Source organism: Eumetopias jubatus, unplaced genomic scaffold (genome assembly GCF_037043125.1).
Source record: "Eumetopias jubatus isolate StellerSeaLion01/CBP00866 unplaced genomic scaffold, mEumJub1_p1.0 scaffold_1, whole genome shotgun sequence".
In the NCBI taxonomy this organism is placed as follows: domain Eukaryota; kingdom Metazoa; phylum Chordata; class Mammalia; order Carnivora; family Otariidae; genus Eumetopias; species Eumetopias jubatus.
In genome coordinates, this window is record NW_028274807.1 from 86,128,869 (window position 1) to 86,153,588 (window position 24,720).

The following is a 24,720-nucleotide window of genomic DNA, read 5'->3' on the forward strand; positions in this document are numbered from 1 at the left end:
CTTATTGTATATCCTAGAGTTTTTAATTGCTTTTCTTTTTCCTTCCTTTTCTCTCATAATGTATCTTTATCATAACCCCATTCCCCCCTCCAAACTCTCACACTTTCCATTGTGTGGAATCCCTGCTTTATCCTAGATCCCCCCCAACTTCCTGTTCCATTTGCAACCGATTGCCACCTGGGTTTGCTACACAGCTGTCAAATTTGGATTTCTCTTCATTGCCCTCTGGCTTGGGCTACAGTTTTCTAAATATGCATGCTTTTTATTTTTCAATCTTGTTTTGTTGGAATACATCTTCACATTACTTGAAGGAAGAAAATTTTATTTTATTTTATTTTATTTTTTAAAAGATTTTATTTATTTATTTGACCGGGAGAGATATAGCAAGAGAGGGAACACAAGCAGGAGGAGTGGGAGAGGGAGAAGCAGGTTTCCCGCTGAGCAGGGAGCCCGATGTGGGGCTCGATCCCAGGACCCTGGGATCATGACCTGAGCCCAAGGCAGACGCTTGAGGAGCCACCCAGGCGCCCCAAAGGAAGAAGAATTTTAAATATGAATGTATGTTACAACACATCTCTGTCTTTAAGCGAGAGTAATAAATAAATTTTTCTGAGCCCTCGTATGTCTAAAAATATGTGTATTATGTCTTCATATGTGACCATTCAATTTCTGCTTGAAAATTACTTTTCCTAAGAATATTAAAGGCTGTACTTAATTGTGTGTGCATGTGTGTGTTTGCTTTTTTTTTTTAATCTAGAATTGCTGAAGAGAAATCTTACTCTGATTCTTATTCTTTTGTGGGTGACCTACTTTAATTTTGGGCTTTTTTCCTCCTGGAAGCTCTTAGGCTCTCCCTTTGATCCTTGGTATCTGAAATTTTACAATGATAGCTGTGTTTAGTTGTGCATCTTTTTTTCATTTGTCTTGGTCAACACTGGTAATTCCTTTCAGTTTGAATATTCCTGTTTCTCTTGAGCTTTGGGGAGTTTTCTTTGATACTGTTTCCTTGATAATATTCTTTGTATTTTCTCTTTTTTCCTGGTAATTCTGTTAGCGCTAGCCTGGACTAGCTGGCTTGATTCTTTATATTGCTTAGCTCTTCTCTCTTTTATCACTCCCTTATTCCTGAGAGGTATTCTTTTTTTTTTCAAATTTTGTTATGTTATATTAATCACCATACATTGCATCATTAGTTTTTGATGTAGTGTTCCATGATTCATTGTTTGCGTGTAACATCCAGTGCTCCTTGCAGTACGTGCCCTCTTTAATACCCATCACCAGGCTAACCCATCCCCCACCCCCTCCCCTCTAGAACCCTCAGTTTGTTTCTCAGAGTCCATAGTCTCTCATGGTTCATCTCCCCCTCCGATTTCCCCCCCTTCATTTTTCCCTTCCTACTATCTTTTTTTTTTTTTTTTTAATTCATGAGAGTCTAGAGAGAGGCAGAGGCAGAGGAAGAGGGAGAAGCAGGCTCCCCACCTAGCAGGGAGCCCGATGCGGGACTCCATCCCAGGACCCCGGGATCATGACCTGAGCCGAAGGCAGACGCCCAACCATCTGAGCCACCCGGGCGCCCCCTATCTTCTTCTTCTTTTTTTCTTTTTTTAACATATAATGTATTATTTGTTCCTGAGAGGTATTCTTGAATTCTAACCCTATACTGATTTTTTTTTTAATTTTGACATTTACATCCTTAATTTTTAAGGGTTTTTTGGTTTCTTTTATTCCCTTTGCTAGCATCTGTTTCACAGGCTGTGAAATCATGCATGGACTTTGGGGTCAGACTGGTCTTCAGATTGTAGTCTTACTGCTTACTAGATTTGGGTCATTGGAAGAAATATTTCCTAACTTCTTTGTGTCTCATGAAGAGGAATTTGATGATGATACTAATGATACCTACTCACTAGTATGTATAAGACATTTAGAACAGTTCCTGGTATCTGAGGTGGTCTCTAATACTGTTGGGTTTTCCTAGGGTGCAGTGGAACATGGTGGCATGGGCTCTGGAATGAGATTGTCCCCAGCTCTGCCATTTACTTGTGGCTTTGGGCAAGTTTTATTTTATTTCATTAACTTTTCAGTTTGAATAACATTTAACTTACAAACCAGTTCCAAAAGCAGTACAAAAAATTCCTGCATGTACCTCATCCAGATTCCTGAAATGTTAATATTTATGTAGCTGCCCTAGGGTTATCAAAATCAGGAAATTAAGCCTGATAACAATAATATTATCTAATCTACAGACTACATTTCATCAATTATCTAATGGTGTCCTTTTTTCTGGTTCCAGGGTCTGATCCATGATGAAATTTTGCATGTGGTTGTTTTGTCTCCTTTAATTTGGACAGGTTTAGTTTTTCCCTCTTACTTTTCTTTTTTTATTTAATTTTTTATTGTTAATCACCATACGTTACATCATTAGTTTTTGATGTAGTGTTCCATGATTCATTGTTTGTGTATAACACCCAGTGCTCCATGCAGAACATGCCCTCTTTAATACCCATCACCAGGCTAACCCATCCCCCACTCCCTCCCCTCTAGAACCCTCAGTTTGTTTTTTTTACAGTCTTGCAATTTTTGAAGAGTTGTTTTGTAGAATATCCCAATTTGGGTTTGATTGATATTTTCTCATGATTGAATTCAGGTTATGTGTGTGTGTTTTGTTTTTTGTTTTTTGGCAAGAATACCACAGAAGTGATGTTGTGTCTTTCCCAGTGCATCATATTAGGAAGAATGTGAATATTTTGCATCACTGGTACTATTACTTTGGTCACTGGTTAAGATGGTGTCTGCCAGGATTCCTCTTTGTAAAGTTACTGTTTTTCTTCTTGTGTTTAGTAAGTGTCATGTGGGGAGATACTTTGAGACTATGTAAATATTTTATGTCTTATGGTGTTTCATTCAGTAATTTTAGCATTCATTGATCATTCTTCCCTACAGTGATTATTACTATGGTATCTGCCAAATGGTAATTTTGGATTCTTGTTTTATTCTGGGATATAATCTATTACTATCATTATTTATCCTCATGTTTATTTTTTTCCGGATTTGACCAGTGTGAGCCCCTTCAGGTTGGTGCTTGTGTCCTTTTGACCTGTCCCTGTAATTTTTGTCATACTTCCTTAATTCCTGAATACAAAAGATTCCAGGATTTTCTTGTATTTTCCTCAGGCCAGCCATTTCTTCAAGGACCCAGGTTTCTTTTATTGGAGAATGGTATTTAGAAACCAAAATCTGAGTACAGGGTGTGCTTTTTGCTACTGGGATGTTATTGTTTCTAGATCTTCTCAGTGATAGAACTAGTAATATTTATGTATACACACATTTATATTTATCTACATGCATGTATGTTGAAAACTGAGTTCAGACTGGTACTTCCAATTTTAATTCAACATGACAGTGTTCATCCTAACCTTCCATCTTTTCTTTCTTTGATAGGGAAACACCTAGGCTTTCATTAACTGCAACACACACACACACACACACACACACACACACACACACACACACACACACTTTCTCTTTCTCTCTCAGTATATATAGTTTGGAGTTTGATAAGTTATATCCCCATGAAAAGCAAACCTACTAACCAGGGGATAGCATTTGTGTATTGTTCTTTTTGTCTTTAGCATGATATATAGTCAAAATACTGTTTTACAAAGTTACTTAGTTTACAGAGTTGCTGCCTGCTAAGGTTCTTGCTTTGTCAAGTTACTATTTTTCTTTTTGTGTTTAGTAAGTATCATGGGGGAGATACTTCAAGACCAATAGTTTTTTTCCTCTCCTCCCCATTCAGTATGGTTATAGTATTCATTTTTCTATACAGTTAAGTTTGTTTGTTTCTATTTGTATTTCATTTTGGGTCCTTCCCAATCCTTGTTGACTTTGATTCTTTTTCTAAGTTTGCGAAATGTTAAAATAGTTATAAAAGTTAGAACTATACAAAAATGTATGTGTAGGAAAGTGTCACACCCTACCATTGCTTATAGTCCATTCTCATTCCCCTATTATTCATCCATTTTTATTTTTTATTTTTATTTTTTTTGAGAGAGAGAGTGAGTGTGTGAGAGTGGAGAGGAGCAGAGGGAGAAGGAGAGAGACTCTTAAGCAGGCTCCATACTCAGTGCAGAGCCTGATGAGGGGTTTGATCTCATGACCCCAAGATCATGACCTGAGCTGAAATCAAGTGTCAGACACTTAACCAACTGAGCCACCCAGGCATCCTTTTATACATTTTTAAGTGATTTTACTAACCTGTTGAGTTATTTAATGTGTTACTATCTGGGTTTGTCAGTTTTTAATGGTATCCCAGCTAAATTGCCTATTGCAGATTCAATGAACTTATTCTACCTTCTTCTTCCTTTTTCTGTCTCTTTTTTTGTTGCATTATTTCCAGTGTGACATAACATGTAATATTTGAACATTAATCTTTCACCCTCATCTCCACCTTTATTTTAGTCTTTGATCTACAATTATATCTACAAAAATACTCACCATCAGCCTTTTTGCTGAAGTTTTCCCAGTCATTTTTTGGTTGGATGAAGCTCCAAAAGATTCCTCAAGCAGGACTTCTGAGTACTGAATTCCTAGGGTTGTTTATTTTTAAAATGCTTTTCTATAGTCTTGACCCTTGATACAGGGATAGTTGGCAGTACATAAAATCCTTAGTTCACACTTTCGTTGAAGTTTAAAAAAAATACTTCTCAACTACTGCCTTGTTTTACATGTTATGGATGCCATTCTAATTCTTATACATTTGTAAGTTATTTGATCTTTTTGCCTGGAGAGCTTGAAGTGTCATACCTTTTAAAAGATATACTTCAGATCTGGTTGTTCTATATTAATTTTCCCAGATACCTGGTATGCTTTTTCAATATGTAGATTCAGGTCTTCACTTACTTTTGGACAATTTTCTTGGGTTATAGTTTCAAATATTAGTTCTGTTTGCTTGTTTTTTTTTTTTTCTTCAGGGACTCTGGTTTGACATAAAGTATTTCTTCTTTACCTGTTTCCCATTTTCATTGCTTCCTCTATGACCCTTTAAAATGTTTTATTTTCGTGATTGCTTTTCTGTCTTTCTTCAGTACTTCTTACTACATTTTCATTTGCATCTATTCTCCTTTGGCATGTATTTACTTCTCATTTTTGGTATAATTCTCTTTTTTCTTTCCTGAGTTTAATTACCCTTTTTTTTTAAAAAAATTTCTTACAACTTTGGCCATTTTTCTTTGTACATTTTGGATTCCTGATTGAAGGTGATTTTTCATATTCCCAAATTCTTGTTTGAATATATTTAATTCAATTTGAAATGTTATCTTAATGGTTTTCTTCTGTTTCATGTGTTTTTTGGGGGTAGGTTTCACTTGCTGAGATATGTTGATTTTTTTGGTAATAATTTTGTATAGCATTGATTAGTTTTCATCTGTTCATTATGTGGATTTTGGGTGGTTTATGAGAATTTTAATTCAATGGCAATCTCTTTTATAACTGTAGTAAAGTTCACTTGTTCAGTAATTTTTTGTTTTGTTTTTTGGTTTTGTGGTGGTCAGGGGAGGGTTTGTATGTCCTCCAGGTTTTGTTTTTGTTTTTTTGCTCTTTTCTGTTTTGTAGGATGCTAGCTTTTCCTGTTTTGCTTTTTACCCCCCTTCACCTCCCAGTTGCCAAAAGGGGCCTCTTCCTTCTTTTTTGTCTCTTTCTCCTCCAGAAGCCACTTGGCCACTTTAGGTCATATGTACAGTTAAGCCCCTGTCCAGCAGTCAGTGCTCTGCTCCACCAGATTATGGTTTAGTGTTTACAGATCGGGTGGGTTTATTTTTCCTGGTGGTGGCTTGAAAGCAATTCTAGGCCTGCTGCTTGCTTCCTTCTCTCTTTCCTGCAGTTTTGGTCAGACTGCTCTCGCATACTGTGAATGCTTGTAGCAGGAGCATAAGCGATTGCTCACTGGGATTTGATGTTTTTCCCTTTTTTACTTACAATTATCTTGAAGTCTGGGCATTCTGTGGCTTCTGGTTCTGTGGAAGGCATGGCTTCTCTGTATTTTATTTGTTTTTCTTACTATCCTGCATTGTTTGTAGAGGGCAGATGGGGACACACAAACCCAGGCACCTGCTGCCGAGCTCGCTGGAAACTCTTGGGCAAGTTTTTAACTTTTGAGTTTAGTTTACTCATATGTAAAGTGGGGATAATAATTATACCTACACGATAGAGACTTCGTGAAGATTGCATGAGATCGTATTTACAAAGTATTTATAACACTGCATGTCATATAAATGCTCAAAAATTGTTAGTTGCCATTATTATCATTATGTTATAGAAGTAATATCGGCTTGAAAACTGTGAATACTGCTTTGGAAATAAAATACTTGATACTATCTAAAGCTGACCCTTCCTCCAGTACTGTGTATCTGATCTTCTGCCTTTTCAGGGACATGCTTTAGTGCCTGCACCACCTGTTCTTTGGTTCTTACTGACTTCCTTCTGTTGTCATGCAAACGAGCCTAAGTAAAACCCATCTTTAAGACCAATCTTGCATTTACCCATTTCCCCCTTCTAACTCTCAACCCTATCTCTCTGCTCCCTGTCACAGAACTCTTCTAACAAATAAATAAATAAAATAAATAAATAATAGATAGATAGATAGTTGCCTATACTGGTTCTTTCTACTTTCACATGTCCCATTGTCTCCCCAAGCCACTCCGTGTGACTTTTTAATCCCTAATACTCTACTGAAATGGTTCTAAGTTATTCTTGACCTCTCATTTTAAATCTAAGCATTACTTCTCTGTCCCGATGTTACTAACCCCTCAGTAGCATTCGACCTGGTGAACAACTCTTTTTTTTTTTTTTTTTTTTTTTTGGTTAGTGTTGTTTTAAATTATTATGAAATACTTCAGACATAAAAAAGTGCAAAAAATAATATAACGAACATATATATTGCCATCTAGCTGAAAGAGTGAAAACTGTTCTTTCAACTGAAGCCCCCAAGCATCCCTTCCCAATTGTATCCTTTCCTGTACTCCTAGATGTAGCTACTATACTGAATTGATATTTATTGTTGCGCTACTTCTTTTGTACTTTTGCTACATATGTGTTTTCTTATGTAATATGTGGTGGTTTTCAGGTTTTTAAGTCCCATATTAAAAAAATTATTTTCACATATCTTCTTTTGCAATTTGTTCTTTTCATTCAGCATTTTGTTAGGAGAATCATTAATGTTGCCATGCATGGCCCTGGAATGTTTATTTTCACTACTGTATAGTGTTCCATTGTATGAATAGACTATAATTTATGAGTTATCCTATAGAGGGACACTTCAGTTATTTTTTATTTTTCTAAAGATTTATTTATTTTAGAGACAGAGAGAGTTTGAGGGGGAGGGGCAGAGGGAGAGGGAGAAAGAGAGAGAGAGTAGACTCCCTACTGAGCATGGAGCCTGATCCCATGACCCTGAGATCATGACCTGAGTGGAAATCAAGAGTTGGACTCTTAACAGACTGAGCTGCCCAGGTGCCCTGACACTTCAATTATTTTTACTTTTCAGTGTAACTACTAGTCCTCCTAGGAGCATTCTTATAGATACCTTCTTGTATGTGAGTTTCTGTTTGGTGATAGCTAGAAGTATAGTTCCTGGGTCATAATGTATCTAACTAGATTCTTCTTTTGAAACACCTTATTCTAGGCTTCCATCATACCCCCCACTTGTCTGGTTTTCATTTATTTGGTAGGCCAGACGTTCTCAATCTCATTTTCTGGATCCTCATTCTCTGTATTATATTGTCCTGGGGCTTTGTCCTTAGCTGTCTTCTCTCTGCCCAGCTCTAGCTTGATCTACCCTCATTTATCCCCTATGCTCATGCCAGGTTGATTTTTATCAAATGCAATCCAATCATATAACTACTTTGCTTAAAGTCCTTCAGAGGCTCCCTTCTGTTTCACCATTAAGCTCCCTAAGTATCTCAACTCCTGCTTTTCTCCAAAGGATCCAGAAGATCATCTCTCCTTGTGGCTTCTCAACATAGCAGGCTGGGCTTTTGATCATAGTATTTTCTCTGTTCACAATTTTCTTTCCCCTTACTCCTTACCTGCCTGGTAAACTTTTGCTCATTTTAAAAGATGACTTGATTTTCTCCTTTTCAGGGAAGGCTTCTCTGACACATTTAGGCAGAAGTAAGAAATTCCTTCTCTCTGTTTTCCTGGCGGTTTATTCATTATCTCCATTATAATACTTGGTTCATTTACTCAACAAATCTTACTGATGGCCTACTGTATGCTAGAAACTGTTCTAGATATCGGGGATAGAAGAGTAAACAAGACAGGTCCTTATTTTCAAGGAGTCTACGTTCCAGAGAGTACAAAAGAGAAACAAATGAGTAAAGAAACAGTATCATTTTAGATTGTTCTAAGTTGCAGTAGGATAAACCAGACTGTGTAATAGAGAGCGTGTTAATGCAGAGTAGGGGAGAATGGCGGGATACTTCAGATTCAGAGAGATGCTATTTGAGTTAAGATCTGAAAGGTAAGAAGGAGCCAGCCAGGCAGAGATCCGAGAGAAGAAGCTTCTAGGCAAAAGGAACAGCAAGTACAAAGGACCTGGAGCTAGAATGAGTTTTATGTCTCACGGTGTATATTCTGATCTCTAAAGTCTGAGATCAGAGTAATAGCATGGTTGGGTTCCAGTAAGGTCTTCTTCCAAACTGTAGACAGCCAGCTTCTCCTTGGATCCTCACATGGCAGAATGAGGGAGAGGGAGCTCTTGGGCTTCTTTTTAGAAGGGCACTGATTACCCTCATGGCCTAATCCCCTCCCAAAGGCCCCATGTCCAGATACCATCACACTGGGATTAGATGTCCACATATGAATTTTGGTGGGACACAGTCATTCAGTCCATAACAGAGGTGGGGGTAGATAATTTGGGAGCTACTAATTTGTCAATTATATTTTAATGCTATGAGACAGGGGAAAATAATGTAGATGGAGAAGAGAGCGAAAGGTGGAGCTTTGGATGTTGCAGTATGAGAGAATGAGAAGTGGTGGGGTAAGAGAGCATCCTAGGAGACAATAGAAGGGAGTATCCGTGGTGTTGTGCTGCTTAGAGTTAGAACACAGTGAAGCCACAGATGTGACCCCTGGATCTGACTCCCTGGAGGTCACTGCGACCATGGCAAGAGCCCCTGTAGGGCATTCCAGTGATCAGAAGGTAGAAGTCATCTCCTTACTTTAATTAACTGCTTACATATCTGTCTTCTCCTCTTGAGCATGTGCTAGTCCTTTTTATTTCTAGGGCTTAGCATATACTAGATGGTGGAAGAAAGTTTGCATACAGGTTTGAAGTTTACAGTACAGTCAGAAGAGTAACATATCGTTTCACCCTCATTTAGAATGCTTTTGGACCACTGCCCCTTCCTGCAAGTTTCTGTCCGTTCAAGGAATATAATAATGTGAATAACTACTTAAACAAAACGTGCTGAGAGAGGCAAGTGCATTTTAATAGAGGTTCACAGTGCCTCCTGAAGCCATCCTGAAGTAGCACCAAAGGGTCTTGCTTTGGATTCAGAGGGCCTGCCTGAGTCTCTGGCTCCATTACCTAGCCCAGCTGAAGGAAGGTGCTAGGGCAAGTCCTCCACACTCTGTGGATTGCAGCTCCTCAGCTGTCATATGTGGATAATATTAACAACTTCCTCTTACAGGAATTTTTTTGTGAGCAGCAAATGAGCTAATGCACACGAGCCCATTGCAAGTAAAAAGATACTCTGTAAGTGCTATTTTTGTAAAAATAATTGGATTTTCCATTTCATTACTGACTTATAAAATAGATTAGATCACAGTGTAATAAAATTCGTATTTAAGCAGTGGCATATGAATGGCAACAAGTTGGGGGAGGAAGTAGATCGCTGGAAAGTGTGATACTTTTCCAGAAATATATAGGAAATTAACTTCTTTTGGCTTTGTTCTCTTATCTTTCCCAGATAAATCATTCTGTTAGAACCAAAGCGTAGACTCTTTTACTTTAAGATCTAGTGGGCTCTTTGCCCCAGTGTTGCGTATATCTGCAAGAACAAAATGTAGTTAATATTGCTTGGGCTTTTTTCCCATTTTTTCTATTTTTTTTTAATGAATACATGGACTTGAATTGACACTTTTTTAAAAAAGATTTTATTTATTTGTCAGAGAGAGAGAGAGATACAAGCATGGGGGAAGGGCAGTCAGAGGGAGAGGGAGAAGCAGGCTCCCCGCTGAGCAGAGAGCCCAAGGCGGGGCTGGGTCCCAGGACCCTGGGATCATGACCTGAGCCGAAGGCAGACGCTTAAAGACTGAGCCACCCAGGGGCGCAGCACATTTTTTTCATGTTGATACTCATTTCATTTTACTTCTAGGGTAAAAATCATGGTAAGAAACTCCGAAATTACTATGCAGCTAACAGCTGTCCTCCTCCTGCCAGAATGAGCAGTGTGGTAGAACCTGCGCCTACTCCAGCTGTTCCCGTCCCCCCGCAGGTGAGACCCATGTATCAGGGTGGGAGTGGTCCTCTGCACACATGCTCATGGATGAAGTTCGTCATCCAACGGGCCCAGCAAGGTACAGTTGGGCAGATACTCCTGCAGGGTTCTACTTGGCACTTTTAACTCCTCAACCCGTAGTGCCAGGTTTAAAGCATGCCAACATCCGTGACCTTGAGATTTCTCATCGGCTTTGGTTGTGATGCATGAAAAGAAGGAAGAAATACTGTTACGTGTGCCTTTTTCTTGGCATGTCTCAGAATTCTGGGTTAAAAGACCCTGAATGTCTAGGCTATGCCCTGAATGAAAAGAGTGGTTTTTCAACATTTATTTCTTTGTTGTAGTTAATCCCATTTACTTTATATTTGCCTTCCAGCAAGGTCAGTTTTTTGAGATTGCCCCTTTCTTACCTCTATGGAGAGAGACTGTATAAACTTTTTCTGGACTTTAGTATAATGACACACACTTGAGATCCAAGTTCCTTTCACTGGTAGATAAAGTACGTTTTTAGGCAAGATAATGCTGTACTTTAATAGCCTCTGAAATATGAATTGTATTCCTTAATCTGTCTTTGTCCACAGAACAATATGTGGTCATAAATAATAATAACTCTAATTGAGTACTTACCCTGCTGAGCACTCTGCTAAGCACTTTTCATACATGGCTTCATTCAGGGCTGGGACTAAGGTGAGGTGAAGGATGCACTTGACTGAGGCACAAAATTTAAGAGGGAGCCAAAACACTCAGTAGTGAAGATAAATATTTTAATGTAATATTTTAAAAATCAAATTAATATGAAAAAATCAGTGGTAAACAAAATGTCAAAAACTTAGAGCTGGGGTATTACCGATTTTCCTTTTGCCTCAGACTGCAGTATGGCTTGGGATGGCACTGTGACTGATCCTGTCTTTATTTAAAATCTTGATATTTTGTTTACAATGACTTCTTGTATTAGGTTTGATTTGTATAAACGGTCCATTAACATATTATTTATCTTGATTGCTGAGATTTTTGATGCACTCTTAAATTTCATGCCCATGGTAAATGCTTGCCTTGCTTCCTTCTAGTCCTGGGCACTAAACTTCATTTCATGCTTCCAAGAGCTTAGAGGTATTGGCCTTATTACTTGGAATGTAATTCATGGGCCAGCAGCATTTGTCTCACTGGGAAGTTTATTAGAAGCTCAGAGAAGCTAAGAAACTTGTCCATGGTGTTATGCATTTTGTGAAATAGTGGAAGAAGAATTTCTTTGACCTTGAACCTCTCCTCCTAACCACCAGGGTGTAAGTTTACTTTTCCAAACATCAGTTTTCCAGTCTTTAAAATGTGGATGGCAATACCAGCTGTTCCTCCATCCTCACGAATTTGTGGGGTAAATGAGAGAGGATAAAAACAGAATCAGAGAACAGGAAAATACCCAGACAGATCTTCAGGCTGAGTCGTTTTCAGGGCCCTGATTCCTGCTCTGGACAGGACAGCCGCTTCCAGCTTGGGACTGTTTTCCCCAACCCCCTCCCTGAGCAAATAGCCTTTCCTAGCATAGCCCTTTGTGGTTTTTGGAGACTGCTTTTCTGTCCCCCAGGAAGTCTTCCCATCCTGGTGAAACAATGCTGTTTCCTTCAGTTGGTCCTGCTAGGATATGCTTTCAGACTCTTTATTATGTATTTTATTCTCCTCTAGCCAAAGTCTAGTTTGTCTTTTTTTGTTAACCCATCAGTATTTATTGAGTATATACTATCTTCCAGGCACTGTGTTAGGTTTCTCTGAACTTGTTTCTCAGCCTGAATACAGTTGCCTGAATCTGCTGGTTATTTTTCCCCAGTTATATTATATCCATAGCTGTTTTGTAGACTTTTTGGGGGACAGAGGCTCAATTGTAAATATATGTCTACATATCCCTTCTGCATTAGGTAGCAAGCCCTATAAACAGCAGGCGTTCATTAAATTCTCGTTGATGGATTTTAGAAGGACTTTGCCTTTCTGGTAATGTGATTTTAGGCTTTCCCTATACTGCCCTGAATCTTCTATGCTTCTTCTTAAAATATTTCTCCATGGAGATAGCAACAAGCTGTTAACCGGTTTGGTACAAAGGTGATTGTAATACAAAACGATGATTGTCTCCCAGCCCTTTTTTCTTTTTCTCTTTGTTGTTGTTGTCTTTCCGGAATGAATTACATCCTCTCCTTATAAAGCTGAGTGCTTGTGGTCATACTGTCACCTTTGGTTATCTTTCAACTCTTAGAAGGAATTTTGAGGGGAAGGAGGGCATAAGCTCCACATTTTTTTAACTTTGTCTCTTGTGTCTTTGATGTCAGATGGGCTCCTTTAAGCCGGGAGGCAGAGTGATCCTGGCCACAGAGAACGATTACTGTAAGCTCTGTGATGCCTCCTTTAGTTCTCCGGCTGTGGCTCAGGCTCACTATCAAGGGAAGAATCACGCCAAGAGGCTGCGGCTGGCGGAAGCTCAGAGTAACTCATTCTCGTAGGTATTGCCATTTTCTCTCAGGCCAAAGTGCTGTGTAAGACTGATTGTCTTTAGAGAAAAAGAGTCGAAAGGGATCCTTGTTTAGAAGTCTCACACTTTTAAAATCTCTTTTCTCCAGGGAATCCTCAGAGGCTGGTCAGCGGCGGACCCGGAAAGAAGGGAATGAGTATAAGATGATGCCTAATAGGAGGAATATGTATACAGTACAGAATAATTCAGGTATCCTGTGGATTTCCATGTACCTTGGCTACATTCTGCAAGTGGTCTTCTTTATTTTTATTTCCTTTAATGGTAATAGATAGCCCTGAGAATTTGGGGTTAGCTAGTTGTTTTGTTCCATTTGTCTAGTGGCTTTTTAAGCCGGTGTTTATTTCAGGTCTTATTTATTATTTATTTATTTATTTTTGGTTTAGTATATTATTTGTTTTGATTTTAAATAATAGTTTGTGTTTTAAGGTCTTTGATCATAGTCCCTTTATACTGCTTCTGATGTTTGCTAGCCGAGAAATGTAAAATTCATTATAAAGATGGGCTATTTGGTTTAAAGTTGCACCATGTTAAATCTCCATTTGTTGGGGAAGATAAAAAAAAAAGACTGAGCAGTGGCTTTAAACTGGGGTAGTGAATCAGAATTACTGGGGGAGTTTTTACAAAATACACATGCTTGAACCATGACTTAGAGATTTTTAGTCAGTAAATTCGGAGTGGGACCCAGGCATATGTGTGTTTTGAAAATGCTTGCTCAGTGATTCTGACATACACCTTCAGTTCAGAACTGCTGTGGTATAGGAATGTTTTCTGCATTTTCTGATTATCTCCAGTAGGGAGAGTTGAACCGAATAGCCCTTCATCCTCCCCCTGCCACAGCCTCCAATGCACACATATACCAGCAGGGGTAACTCATGTGAACAGTAAGTCAAATGAAAAACAAAAAAGTTAATTGGAAAGGCAAGAGAAACATGGAAAAAGGGACTTATAGAAAGCATAATGTAATATGATTGATAAAAGTTGAAACATATATCAGTGATTATAGTGAGTATAAATTTATTGAGGTCCCAGTTAAAAGACAAAGATTATAAGATTGGATTAAAAATTCAGCTGAGGGATGCCTGGGTGGCTCAGTTGGTTAAGCATCTACCTTTGGCTCAGGTCATGATCCAGGGTTCTGGGATCGAGTCCCACATCAGGCTCCTTGCTCAGCGGGGAGCCTGCTTCTCCTTCTCCCTCTGCTGCTCCCCCTGCTTGTGCTCTCTCTCTCTCTGACAAATTAATAAATAAAATCTTTAAAAAAAAGGTTCCACTGAGATGTAATGAACACTGGTTGTTACATAAGACTGATGAATCACTGAACTCTACCTCTAAAACTAATAATACTCTATATGTTAATTAACTGAATTTAAATTAAAAAAATTTAAAAAACAAAACAAAAAAATAAAATAAAAAAATCAGCTAAAATGAAGGAAGCTGAGATAGCTGTGTTAATATTAGATAAAATAAACTTTAGGACAGAGGGCAGTTTAGACTGCATTTTCTGGCTGGAGTACAATTAAATGAGAGGTCAATAACAAAAAATATATTTAAAAAAAAACCTACAAAATTTCCATTTGTTTGGAAATTTTACAACACTTCTAAATAACTCCTGGATCAGAGAAGAAATCATACTGGAAATTAAAAATTCTTTTTTAAAAAGATTTTATTTATTAGAGAGAGAGCACTTGTGCATGAGCAGGGGGAAGGGTCAGAGGAAGAGGGAGAAGCGGATTCCTAGCTAAGCAGGGAGCCCGAGGCTATGAAGGACTTGATCCTAGGACCTTGGGATCATGACCTGAGCTGAAGGCAGATGGTTAACCGACTGAGCCACCCAGGCACCCGGAAATTTAAAAATTCTTAAAGTCAAACAGTAATAAAAATATATTAAGCTTTGTAGGATACAATGAAAATATTTTGAGAAAAGTCTTAAATATTTATTATAGTAGAAAAGAAAGCAGAGAATTAATAAGCAATGGTCCAACTTAAGAATTCAGTTATATAACTGGGTATTTACCCAAAGAAAACAAAAACACTGTTTTGAAAAGATATATGCACTCCTGTGTTCATTGCAGTGTTATTTACATTAGCCAAGATACGGAAGCAACCCAAGTATCCCTTGATAGATGAATGGATAAAGATGTGGTGTGTACACACACACACACACACACACACACACACACACACAGTCATAATAATGGATGAGATCTTGCTATTTGCAACAACGTGGATGGACCTAGAGGGTATTATGCTAAGTAAATACAGAGAACAAATGGTTGCCAGGGGAGGGGAGGGTAGCTTTGGCAAAACAGTGAAGGGGAGTGGGAGATACAGGCTTCCAGTTATTGAGTGAATAAGTCAGGGGATAAAGATACAGCATAGGGAATATAGTCAGTGGTACTGTGATAGTGTTGTATGGTGACAGATGGGCTACACTGTGTGAACATAGCATAATGTATAGAGTTGTCACGAATCACTGTGTTGTTCACCTGAAACTAATGTAACAGTGTGTGTCAGCTATAAAAACAAACAAAACTCCCCAAAAAACAAAAAAAATTTCAATAAAAACAAAACCCCCCAAACCTAAAATACATTAGTTATAATTTGGTTTACCTACAGATATGTCACATTGAGTATTTTCAATGCTGAAGGAGAATTTATTCAGTTAATTATAGATTAGCTTTTTTTTTTTTAATGCAACAGGCCAGTAAATTCAGTTTAACATAGTTAAAAAGAAGTCAGTTATGTAAAAAGAAAAAAAATTACCGATAATTCCACCATTTTTGTATATGTCATTCCCATCTCTCTGTGTATTACTTCTTTGTTTTTTTTTTTTAAAGATTTTATTTATTTATTTGAGAGAGAGAATGAGATAGAGAGAGAGAGCATGAGACGGGGGAGGGTCAGAGGGAGAAGCAGACTCCCCGCTGAGCAGAGAGCCCGATGTGGGACTTGATCCCGGGACTCCAGGATCATGACCTGAGCCGAAGGCAGTCGCTTAACCAACTGAGCCACCCAGGCGCCCTGTATATTACTTCTTTGAAGTAGAAATGTGATTATATTTTGTGATATTCTTGTTTCACTTAATAGCATAATCACATTTTCATGTAATCAAAGAAAATCAAAGAGTTTTCATTACTTACATTGACTGCATGGTTTTCCGTTGCATTCATTACCATAATTTTTCAAATCATGTATTTGATCTCTCCCTTTCCCACATCCTCCCATAAAAACTTGTATGCACACTGATGAAATAATGTCCTTGTTGATAAATCTCCGTGCAAAAATTCTTGGTGTTTTCTTAGGATAATTCTTAGAAGTAGAATTTTTTGATTAAAGAGTTAGCATAATTATAAAACTTTTCATATAATGTTTGGAAGTTAAACAATTTTTAAAATTTTATTTACTTTTTAGAGACATTGTCATTTGGAGCTGGGGTTTGGCTCTACAGTAACCTTTCTGACAGTAGTTGGAGGAATCATTTTCACTTCTTAGCTGGAACCTGTATAAAATTGTAATTTAAAAAAAATCTATTAATTTTGCATTCATTTATAGGATTTTTTTTTTAAAGATTTTATTTATTTATTTGAGAGAGAGAGAATGAGAGATAGAGAGCACGAGAGGGAAGAGGGTCAGAGGGAGAAGCAGACTCCCTGCTGAGCAGGGAGCCTGATGTGGGACTCGATCCCGGGACTCCAGGATCATGACCTGAGCCGAAGGCAGTCGCTTAACCAACTGAGCCAACCAGGCGCCCTAATTTTGCATTCATTTAAAGCTGAGAGTCCGTGAATTTTATAATCTGAGCTCAGCATGGCAAATTACAGTGATAATCAGACTGTTGTCATTTGTTTAGTGAATGTTTTGAAGTGGATACATCATTTTTATCTCTTGCTTTAGCAGGTCCTTACTTCAATCCCCGCTCTCGGCAGAGAATCCCGCGTGATCTGGCCATGTGTGTTACCCCCAGCGGCCAGTTTTACTGCTCCATGTGTAATGTTGGGGCTGGTGAAGAGATGGAGTTCCGGCAGCATTTAGAGAGCAAGCAACATAAAAGCAAGGTGTCTGAACAGCGGTACAGAAACGAGATGGAGAATCTAGGATATGTATAGTGGTCGTTGTATTCAGATAGAGCAGCTTTTCCTGCCTATTGTTTGCCTTCTGTCAATATGCCCTGCTTTTGTGGTCCTTTTGATCTGAGTCCATTCCTCTGCTTAATGTTAATACGTGTAACCTGCAGTGGTACCATGAGATGTCAAGACTGGGGAAGGAAAAGAATGTGCTTCTTAGGTCATGATGCGTTTTCAGGTCAGTTGTGTTGAGTTACTTAGAGCATGTGACCTACCTACCCCGCGAGAAATAACTTTTTATCTTGACCAAGTTCTCGTCAACTAGTAGCCTGATCACTTAGAGCTTTAACTATTTAAAAACTTCACCTTTTTTTGCAGTTTTAGTTTTATGTACTGTTAAGTAAAGAATTTTATTGACTTCTTACTTCAGATAACGGTAAAAACAGGTAAGCAGAGATTTTGGTTTCCCAAGTTTTCTTTGGAACCACCTCAACGCAATGCCTTGCCAGTAGGATATATGATTATAAGCAGCATTAGGGTCTTTCCCAGTACGTGTTTTCCACTTGCCTTCCCATTATTGATTGAAATGCAGATTTTCTTGGATTCATACACTTCCAGTGTGCTTGTAGACTTCCAAATGGTGAAATTTCATTTTCACTTGTGGATTTCACACATTTAAATGTGGGCTTCTTCCTTCCTCCCCCCTTCTCCCACCCTGCCCCAGTTGAATTAGCTTGTTTAATAGGCTCATTTTCATGCCCCAGCTATGTTGTGAGCTTTCCAAGCCCCTTGTTCCAATGTCCAATGCGTTTAAGATAGATATGCTATTTTTTTAAAAAATATTTTTCAGGTGGTTTTGGGAAATGTAAAGATGTGTTTGATTTTTCATTTTAGAGTTATTCATTGATAATAACATACTTATATGATGGTCTCGATTGTAAGTTCAGATCTCTTGATACTTGTTTTGGGAGACTTTTTCGATGAACTGATCCTTGGGGTTTATTTACATTCTTTCCTGTCTTGCCAGTTGGTTGGTTGCCCTGAAAAATACTACCCCCTTACTGTTTCATAGATAGAGAGGAGTTAAAAAAAAAAAAAAGTTAACCAGATTTTAGTATCATCATTTCCAGTAGTAAAATACATGAATTTTGATTTCCTTCTTTATAATTCAGCTTCCTTAAATGTCATAGAAATACATTATGGATTTTGGTATCTGATAATTATAACAGTATTTTTGTTGTTGTTGTTGTTTTTAAAATAAGCTCTAGCGTATGGCTAGATAAACGAATGGAGTACCCTATGAACTTTCATTAGTTGTATTTTATCTACTTACTATATTTACATGGATAAGACTGGTGCTCATCCATACTTTTTTTTGAAAGGCCACATTCACCAGGAAGTTTATAATGAGCAGTATCTTTGCACTATGGTCAATTCACATTTGATTGCTTTTATTACTAAATAAAAATGAAACTCCTATTTTTTCTTTGAGAATTCTATAGGCAAAGAGATGGGGAGAAGGAAATTATAATCATCATTCCTTTCCTTTAATCTTTATGAACACTTTTTGAGCAATCTAGATCCATATTTAAAATTCAGTTTTGGGATAACCACTGGTACAATATCAAGTTGCTCTTCTGTTGAAGTGGTGGTTTTTTGAAAAATAGAACCTACATTTTTTTTTTCCCCTCCCAGAAACAGGAGAATGAAATAACATTATTGAGATTCTATCTAGAACTGTGACTCTGAGTATAATAATCCTTTTATACAATTGATTAGGGCAATTTAGAACTTATTTTATTGGTCAGTAGGTTACTCATTTTGCTGCTAAGTATAATTTGTGGGTAGAATTTAATATTACAGTGCTGGCCACTTGGTTCTATAATTATTTAAAAATCTTATTTTCCCCCTTTCTCTGTAGTCTGTGTGTGTGTGTGTATACATATATGTGTGTATATGTATGTGTACACATATATGTGTATACATATATGATACACACATATATGTATACATCTATATGTACTTATATACATATATACATACACACATACATATATATTTATGTGACACCATAGAGAAGATTTCATTGGATCCTTATTTCAGGTAATAATAAAAGATCGTGGATAAGAATTTACAGTTTGTAAAAGTGGCATTTTTCCACTTTCAGTTTTTCCTTTGCAAACAAATTTGAAGGATTTCCCTCACTCTCCCTACTTAACAATTTTGTTACGTATATACAAAAAGCAGTGGACTTAAAGGCCTTGATGTTTTTCCTGGCCTTGCATATTCAGGTTTCCAGTCTCCCAGTGCCCTTAATGGATGTTATGAATGCATAAATGCATTTTCTTTAAAGAAAAAAGTTAGATTTATAGTGTTATTTCTTACTTGCTCTATTTCTTTGCACTAAAGAAGAGCTATGTGTTTGTTTTATATGACACTTTAGATACCACATTGCCTACAATAACTCGGTTTGCTCCTTAATTTCCGAACTGTAGGAAGTTGATAACTTCCATGATCATTTATAGAGGTTACATACACATCCAAAAAAAAAAAAATCGCAAATCTCTATGACAGTGGGTTATTTTGAGCTTGTTACCTTGCAATATTCTCCTATGCTCCATAGGTGATACAAAGGTGACAGAGGTTGTCAGAAAGGAAATACCTAAATAAATACATGTCTGCATGGTACAGTTTCTCATCTTCATGCATTCCTATTAGACAGTGTTTTTTCCCTGTTGAAGAAGGCTGTTGTTACTACCACAGTTAGTGATACGTGATCTCCATTGGTTTCCTTTTGTGAAGTCCAGTCCTGCTTTGTAATGTGCTCTAGAATCCGCACCCTGTGCTGCCCAGGAGTCATGTTAGTATCTTTTTATATGCTGTATACAAGGACGGACAGAGGCCTAAACAATGTAAGACCTTTAGTCAAGTCAATAGATTTTAGTAATCATCCGCAAGAAGCACTCATAGCATCCAAGTCTCTTTTCTCTGTGAATATCTCTGTGTAAGTTGTCATTTGAAGTCCATGTTAGAAGATAACAATTAGAAACTCTTCTTAAGATATTGAGGGCAAGAAGATGTAAAGGAAAAATTCCATGTTCCGATTAAAAGATTGGACTGCCTATGGCTTTGAAGTGTTTTTTTCAACAAGTTAAGCTACAAAATGGAGGGTGCCATGTAAATCCTTTTGGCTCCACACTGAACAGAGAATACTTTGTTGGTCTTGTCTTTGTATCTCATGTACTACAACTTGTAAATATGTGCATGTTTTTATTACATTTGTCTGCTTGTCTCCTATTGCACTGAATTCTGCAAGATGCATAATATTTTATACCATTCATTTAGAAAAAGTTCCTTCTCCAACTTTTCCTCATTATTTCCCCTCCTAATGAGTCTTAGAAAACCATTTAGGATTTTTTGAAACTCTAAGGTTGAGTGAAGAACCATGGCTGTCTGAGACCATTCTTATGTTCCTCTGACTTACACAGCTGAAGGGAAGCATGAGATCTTTCTTCCACCCTATCTTACAGAACTGATATCTTGCTTATAGTTACTGTCTGCACCTTCAATGAGGGGAATGGGAGAAATGTGTTTGAGCAAACATATATTTGCTTAAATCTTACTCTGTAGATAGATTCTAAGGATTAGCAGTGGGATTTATGATTCCTTCACTCCTGAGTTGGCTGGGACTGTGAGCACTGACAGTTTGAGGACTGTCCAGTGACCTGTGTAAAATGAGTCTTGCTTGTGTCAGGGGAGACATAACTGTTGGGCATGGTATCCTCTACAGAGAGGCCTAGGGATGGTGTGAAACCTGTTTTGTTTCCCTGCTATGGGAATGTAGGCTGAAAGTGCTCTCTAAAGAACTTGGTGAGGCATATATAAGACAATAGAACTTTAGAAATAGAAATATTTTGTCAATATAGGCAAAAGTTTAGTGCAGGCTTTTGAACAAATGCTTAAAAATATTCCACCTTACCAACTATTTTTTTTTTTTTTTAACCAGCCGAATTATTGTTCAGGAGTTTCATACATAATAGTGTTTTGTTGTTGCTTTTGCTTTTGGGGGGTTTTTCTTGGCTGTAGACCTCTCTCATCAGAAGCTGTTACTAGCAGTCTAGCTGAATGGACAAATAGCTGTGTAAATAGCTTCTCATACGACGTTTCTGCTGATAGCTGTTTGACTTTTTCTTCCCATTATGAATGGGAGGATCATTTGTAAATTCCCTTTCTGGGTAGCTACCAAAAAAAAAAAAAAGAATACTGGCTTATGGTCCCATGTGACCCTGTCCCCATTAAGCCCAGAATATGAGTGCCTTTAGCAAGTTTTAGCATTTCACAGAGAGAAGAGATGATAGAATTATTGCCATTAATCAGAATTCATAAAACAGAAGCTTGGAATAGCAAAGGTCTGTGTAAATTCTGCATTTTTTTTTTTTTTTTTTTGCCTAATGCGATTTCAATTTGAAACTGAGTAAAACTGTTAACATTATTGATCAGGAACCGTACACCCTGAAAATAAATCCAGTTGTCCCAGGCTGACAATAGTCATAGATTATTTTTCACCTTGATCTGTGTTGCATTTATATTTAGTGAATAGTAGTATGGTGGATTGGGAAGGGCTTGACACTGATATTTGGAAAAACTTTATTCCAGTGGTCTTTTCAAAACTTGTCTATTCTGTAGGGAGGAGAGAATTATTTACTTGCAAATGAGGTGTGTGAAAGAGAGACTGTCTTTTCCACAATACTTACTAATTGTGTTAGTTCATCTCTATGTTAAAGAAAGGATCTTCAGAAATTGGGTTTGAGGCCTTAAGCAAAAATTCCCACTTCAGTTAATTTACAACTCTAAATTGCCTGAGTCTTTAAAACACACTGCTAAATTAATTTTATTGTAGAAATAGTAACATTTCCCTCAACATTTTATTATGAAAAATTTTAAACATACATTGGAGTCAAATTTTTTTTACAAATATCCACCAGTAAATTCTAACATCAACACTTTACTAGGCTTGTATTACCACATATCTGTCCATCCCTCTATCCATCCGTCCATGGATGGACGTTTTTAAAAATATATATTTTGGTGTGAATTTCAGACAATACATTTCCCTTAAATACTTCAGCATAGGTGTCATTAACTAGAGTTTATTATCTGTTTAAATATGACTATCTTTTAAAAAGCAGTGTATGAAGTTGATAACTGGAACCAAATAATATACATTATTTTCTCTTGTGGACTTTAGCCTTCTGGTTTCTGTTTTTATGTGTGCTTAGCGTAAAGGAAGACCACTCCTCTCCAACCTCAAGTTTTCTGGTGTTGGTCATTTTAAATGCTTAGTTGTCACACCTTTTAAAGTTCCATTAAGAATTTTTTCTTTATCCCTCTTCTATGATATATTTTTGCTGAACTATGCAGCTTCTTTAAAATAACTGTAAGTTATGGATTGGGGTTTATTAAATCAGCTTATACCTCATTTCATTCTATGGATGCTTTTCTCCATGAAACCATGTCTCTGTCATTACTTTCACTTGCTCTACCAGCACGTAGAGAGGCGGAGAGAGTCAAACCCATAGATGATTAGCTGTTTTAAACAACTCAAGAAGATTTCGTAGTTTCGAAAGTTGAAACTTCTCTAAAGCCTTTGAATTCCCTGAGAATTGTCATTGCTCATGCTGCCTCTAGCCATAATTAGCAGGATCAAAAATGATTGTACTGTACAATGAGTTGTTGAAATTGTGAGCCTTAGTAACCATCTTTAGCTTTACTCTAGGACTGTTTAGAAAAAAAATTTTTTTTTGACACTTGCCTTTATTTTTATGCCAATTTTTTTTTTTGGACAAAATCTGAAGAATTTAAGTGAGTTGCTCCAGGTCATGAAGATTCAATGGATAAGTCAGAATAGGAACTTCACTGTTCCTGATTCGTATTCTTGCGCTTGTGTGATAAGCATCATGGCTTCCAAGATAACTGAACATTCCTTTGGGGACCTTAAAATGAAAGTATGTATTTTTTACTGATTATTTAGTTTTTAGGCATTTCATGATTCTTTGAACTTAAAGATTTTTTTTCGTGGTCATGTCCTCATTAAGCCAATGTAATTGCTAAAAACCTCACTTCACTGTTGAATACCAACTAATAATGCAGGTTTTATCAGGTTTCTTTTTGCATTTAATAACCTTCATGATTACTCATAACTTTCTATGTAAGTGCTTAAGTGACCCTGTCACTAGTGAAAATAAATGTTCTATATCACTGATTCAATGTATATTCTCTACATGATATATTTTTTTAAGGAAAAGTAACCCCATGTGTCAGGATGAGTGATATCCTAGGGCAAAGCACATATAAAGTTTATTTCTACTCTGCAAATCTGGCATTTACGGGAACAAAACTCTTTTAGAGTGGCTGGTCATTGTTTTGCCTTCTTTTGGTACTTGAGCACCTTTCTGTGGTTTTGTAAATCAGTGTGTCATTTTGTAAGAATTTCATGTTGATTCTGTGTTAATTGGTGTTCACCTTGTGGTATCCTCAGCTGACCGTAATAATTTAGTTTGGGTACGGTGTGTCTGCTTTGAAATGCCTTACTAGAGCATGTCAGATTCTGCTCTAAAGCATTCCATGTATCTGCTAGGGCAATAAGTTGCCTCTCTTGGATGTATGCTGTAGATCCAGAAGCAAAACTGATTTTGCTTTCACTGTTAAGGTTGCATTTTAGTGTAGTTATTGTTTTAAATTAGAGAATAAAATCATAAAAAAAAAAACAAGGGAGACTTTAGAACCCTTCATTTAATGGCATGGCAAACTTTTAAAACTGCTTTTGCTATTTCACTAGAAAAATATCTAGTAAAGGATATGGCTAAAAACCGCCAGCCAGAACTGTGTGAAATTGGGGTTGTTTCCTAAAATTTTTTCTAAATGTCATACAGGGGTTTAACATCTGTGTATGTTGTTGGGGCTAAGTGCCAGTCACCAATTTGGAAATCTGTTTGCATTCTGGGGCTATAAAATGGCAAAAGTGTCATGGGATTAAAACCAATCAACTGTGAATTGTGAAATTGAAAGTGCTTTTTTGGTTTTATTTTCTTCCGCATATTGAATATAGAAATCCAAAAGTTATTTAAAATTTACACTGCTTATGTTGATGGCTCATTTTGGCTGTGTATCCTCACTTATGTACTGATTTCTGATAAAAGCTTGACATTATTATAACAGGTATTTTGTGTTCAATTTAATAAAACAGTTTCTGAGTCTTGTCTGCACATTGTTTTGTTCTGAGTTGGAGATCACAGGAAAAAGATACACTGTCTGCACTGATGGGTTATTTTCAGTGCCGATGGTCAGTGGCTGTAGGTTCACCGTTCATCAGTCTGCACAGGATCTGCCATGGACTTCCTGAACTTGTGCAGAGTATTGTCAGCTCTTGGGCTTACAGTAGACTTGACCTAACTGGTCCCACTTTTTCTTCCCTACATCACTGGAGTTAGCCTGAGACTGGAGGAAGTTCTCAATTTTATTGATATGTTTTAAAATTTATCTTCCCTTCAAATTCTGAGAAATTTTGGGCTTAGCAGGACCATAATCACTGCTTCTGAAAATAAACACATATGAAAAGGCATCTACCCATTAATCTTTTGGGTGT

At 37.3% G+C, this 24,720-nt stretch overlaps 1 protein-coding gene across 2 annotated transcripts in view; it reads left to right on the forward strand.

The window, feature by feature from the left end:
* The window catches only part of ZMAT3 (zinc finger matrin-type 3), a 34,183-nt gene extending 9,843 nt beyond the window's left edge, over positions 1-24,340 (forward strand). Inside the window, exons 3-6 of one of the 2 annotated variants that reach the window (XM_028101025.2) lie at positions 10,374-10,493; positions 12,812-12,978; positions 13,100-13,200; positions 16,906-24,340. In XM_028101025.2, coding sequence (XP_027956826.1) covers positions 10,374-10,493; positions 12,812-12,978; positions 13,100-13,200; positions 16,906-17,117 — 600 coding nt within the window. In that variant the 3' untranslated portion in view covers positions 17,118-24,340. The remainder of the gene's footprint in view (positions 1-10,373; positions 10,494-12,811; positions 12,979-13,099; positions 13,201-16,905) is intronic. The other variant, XM_028101026.2, reaches the window with a different exon arrangement.
* The last annotated feature ends 380 nt before the right edge of the window (positions 24,341-24,720 follow it).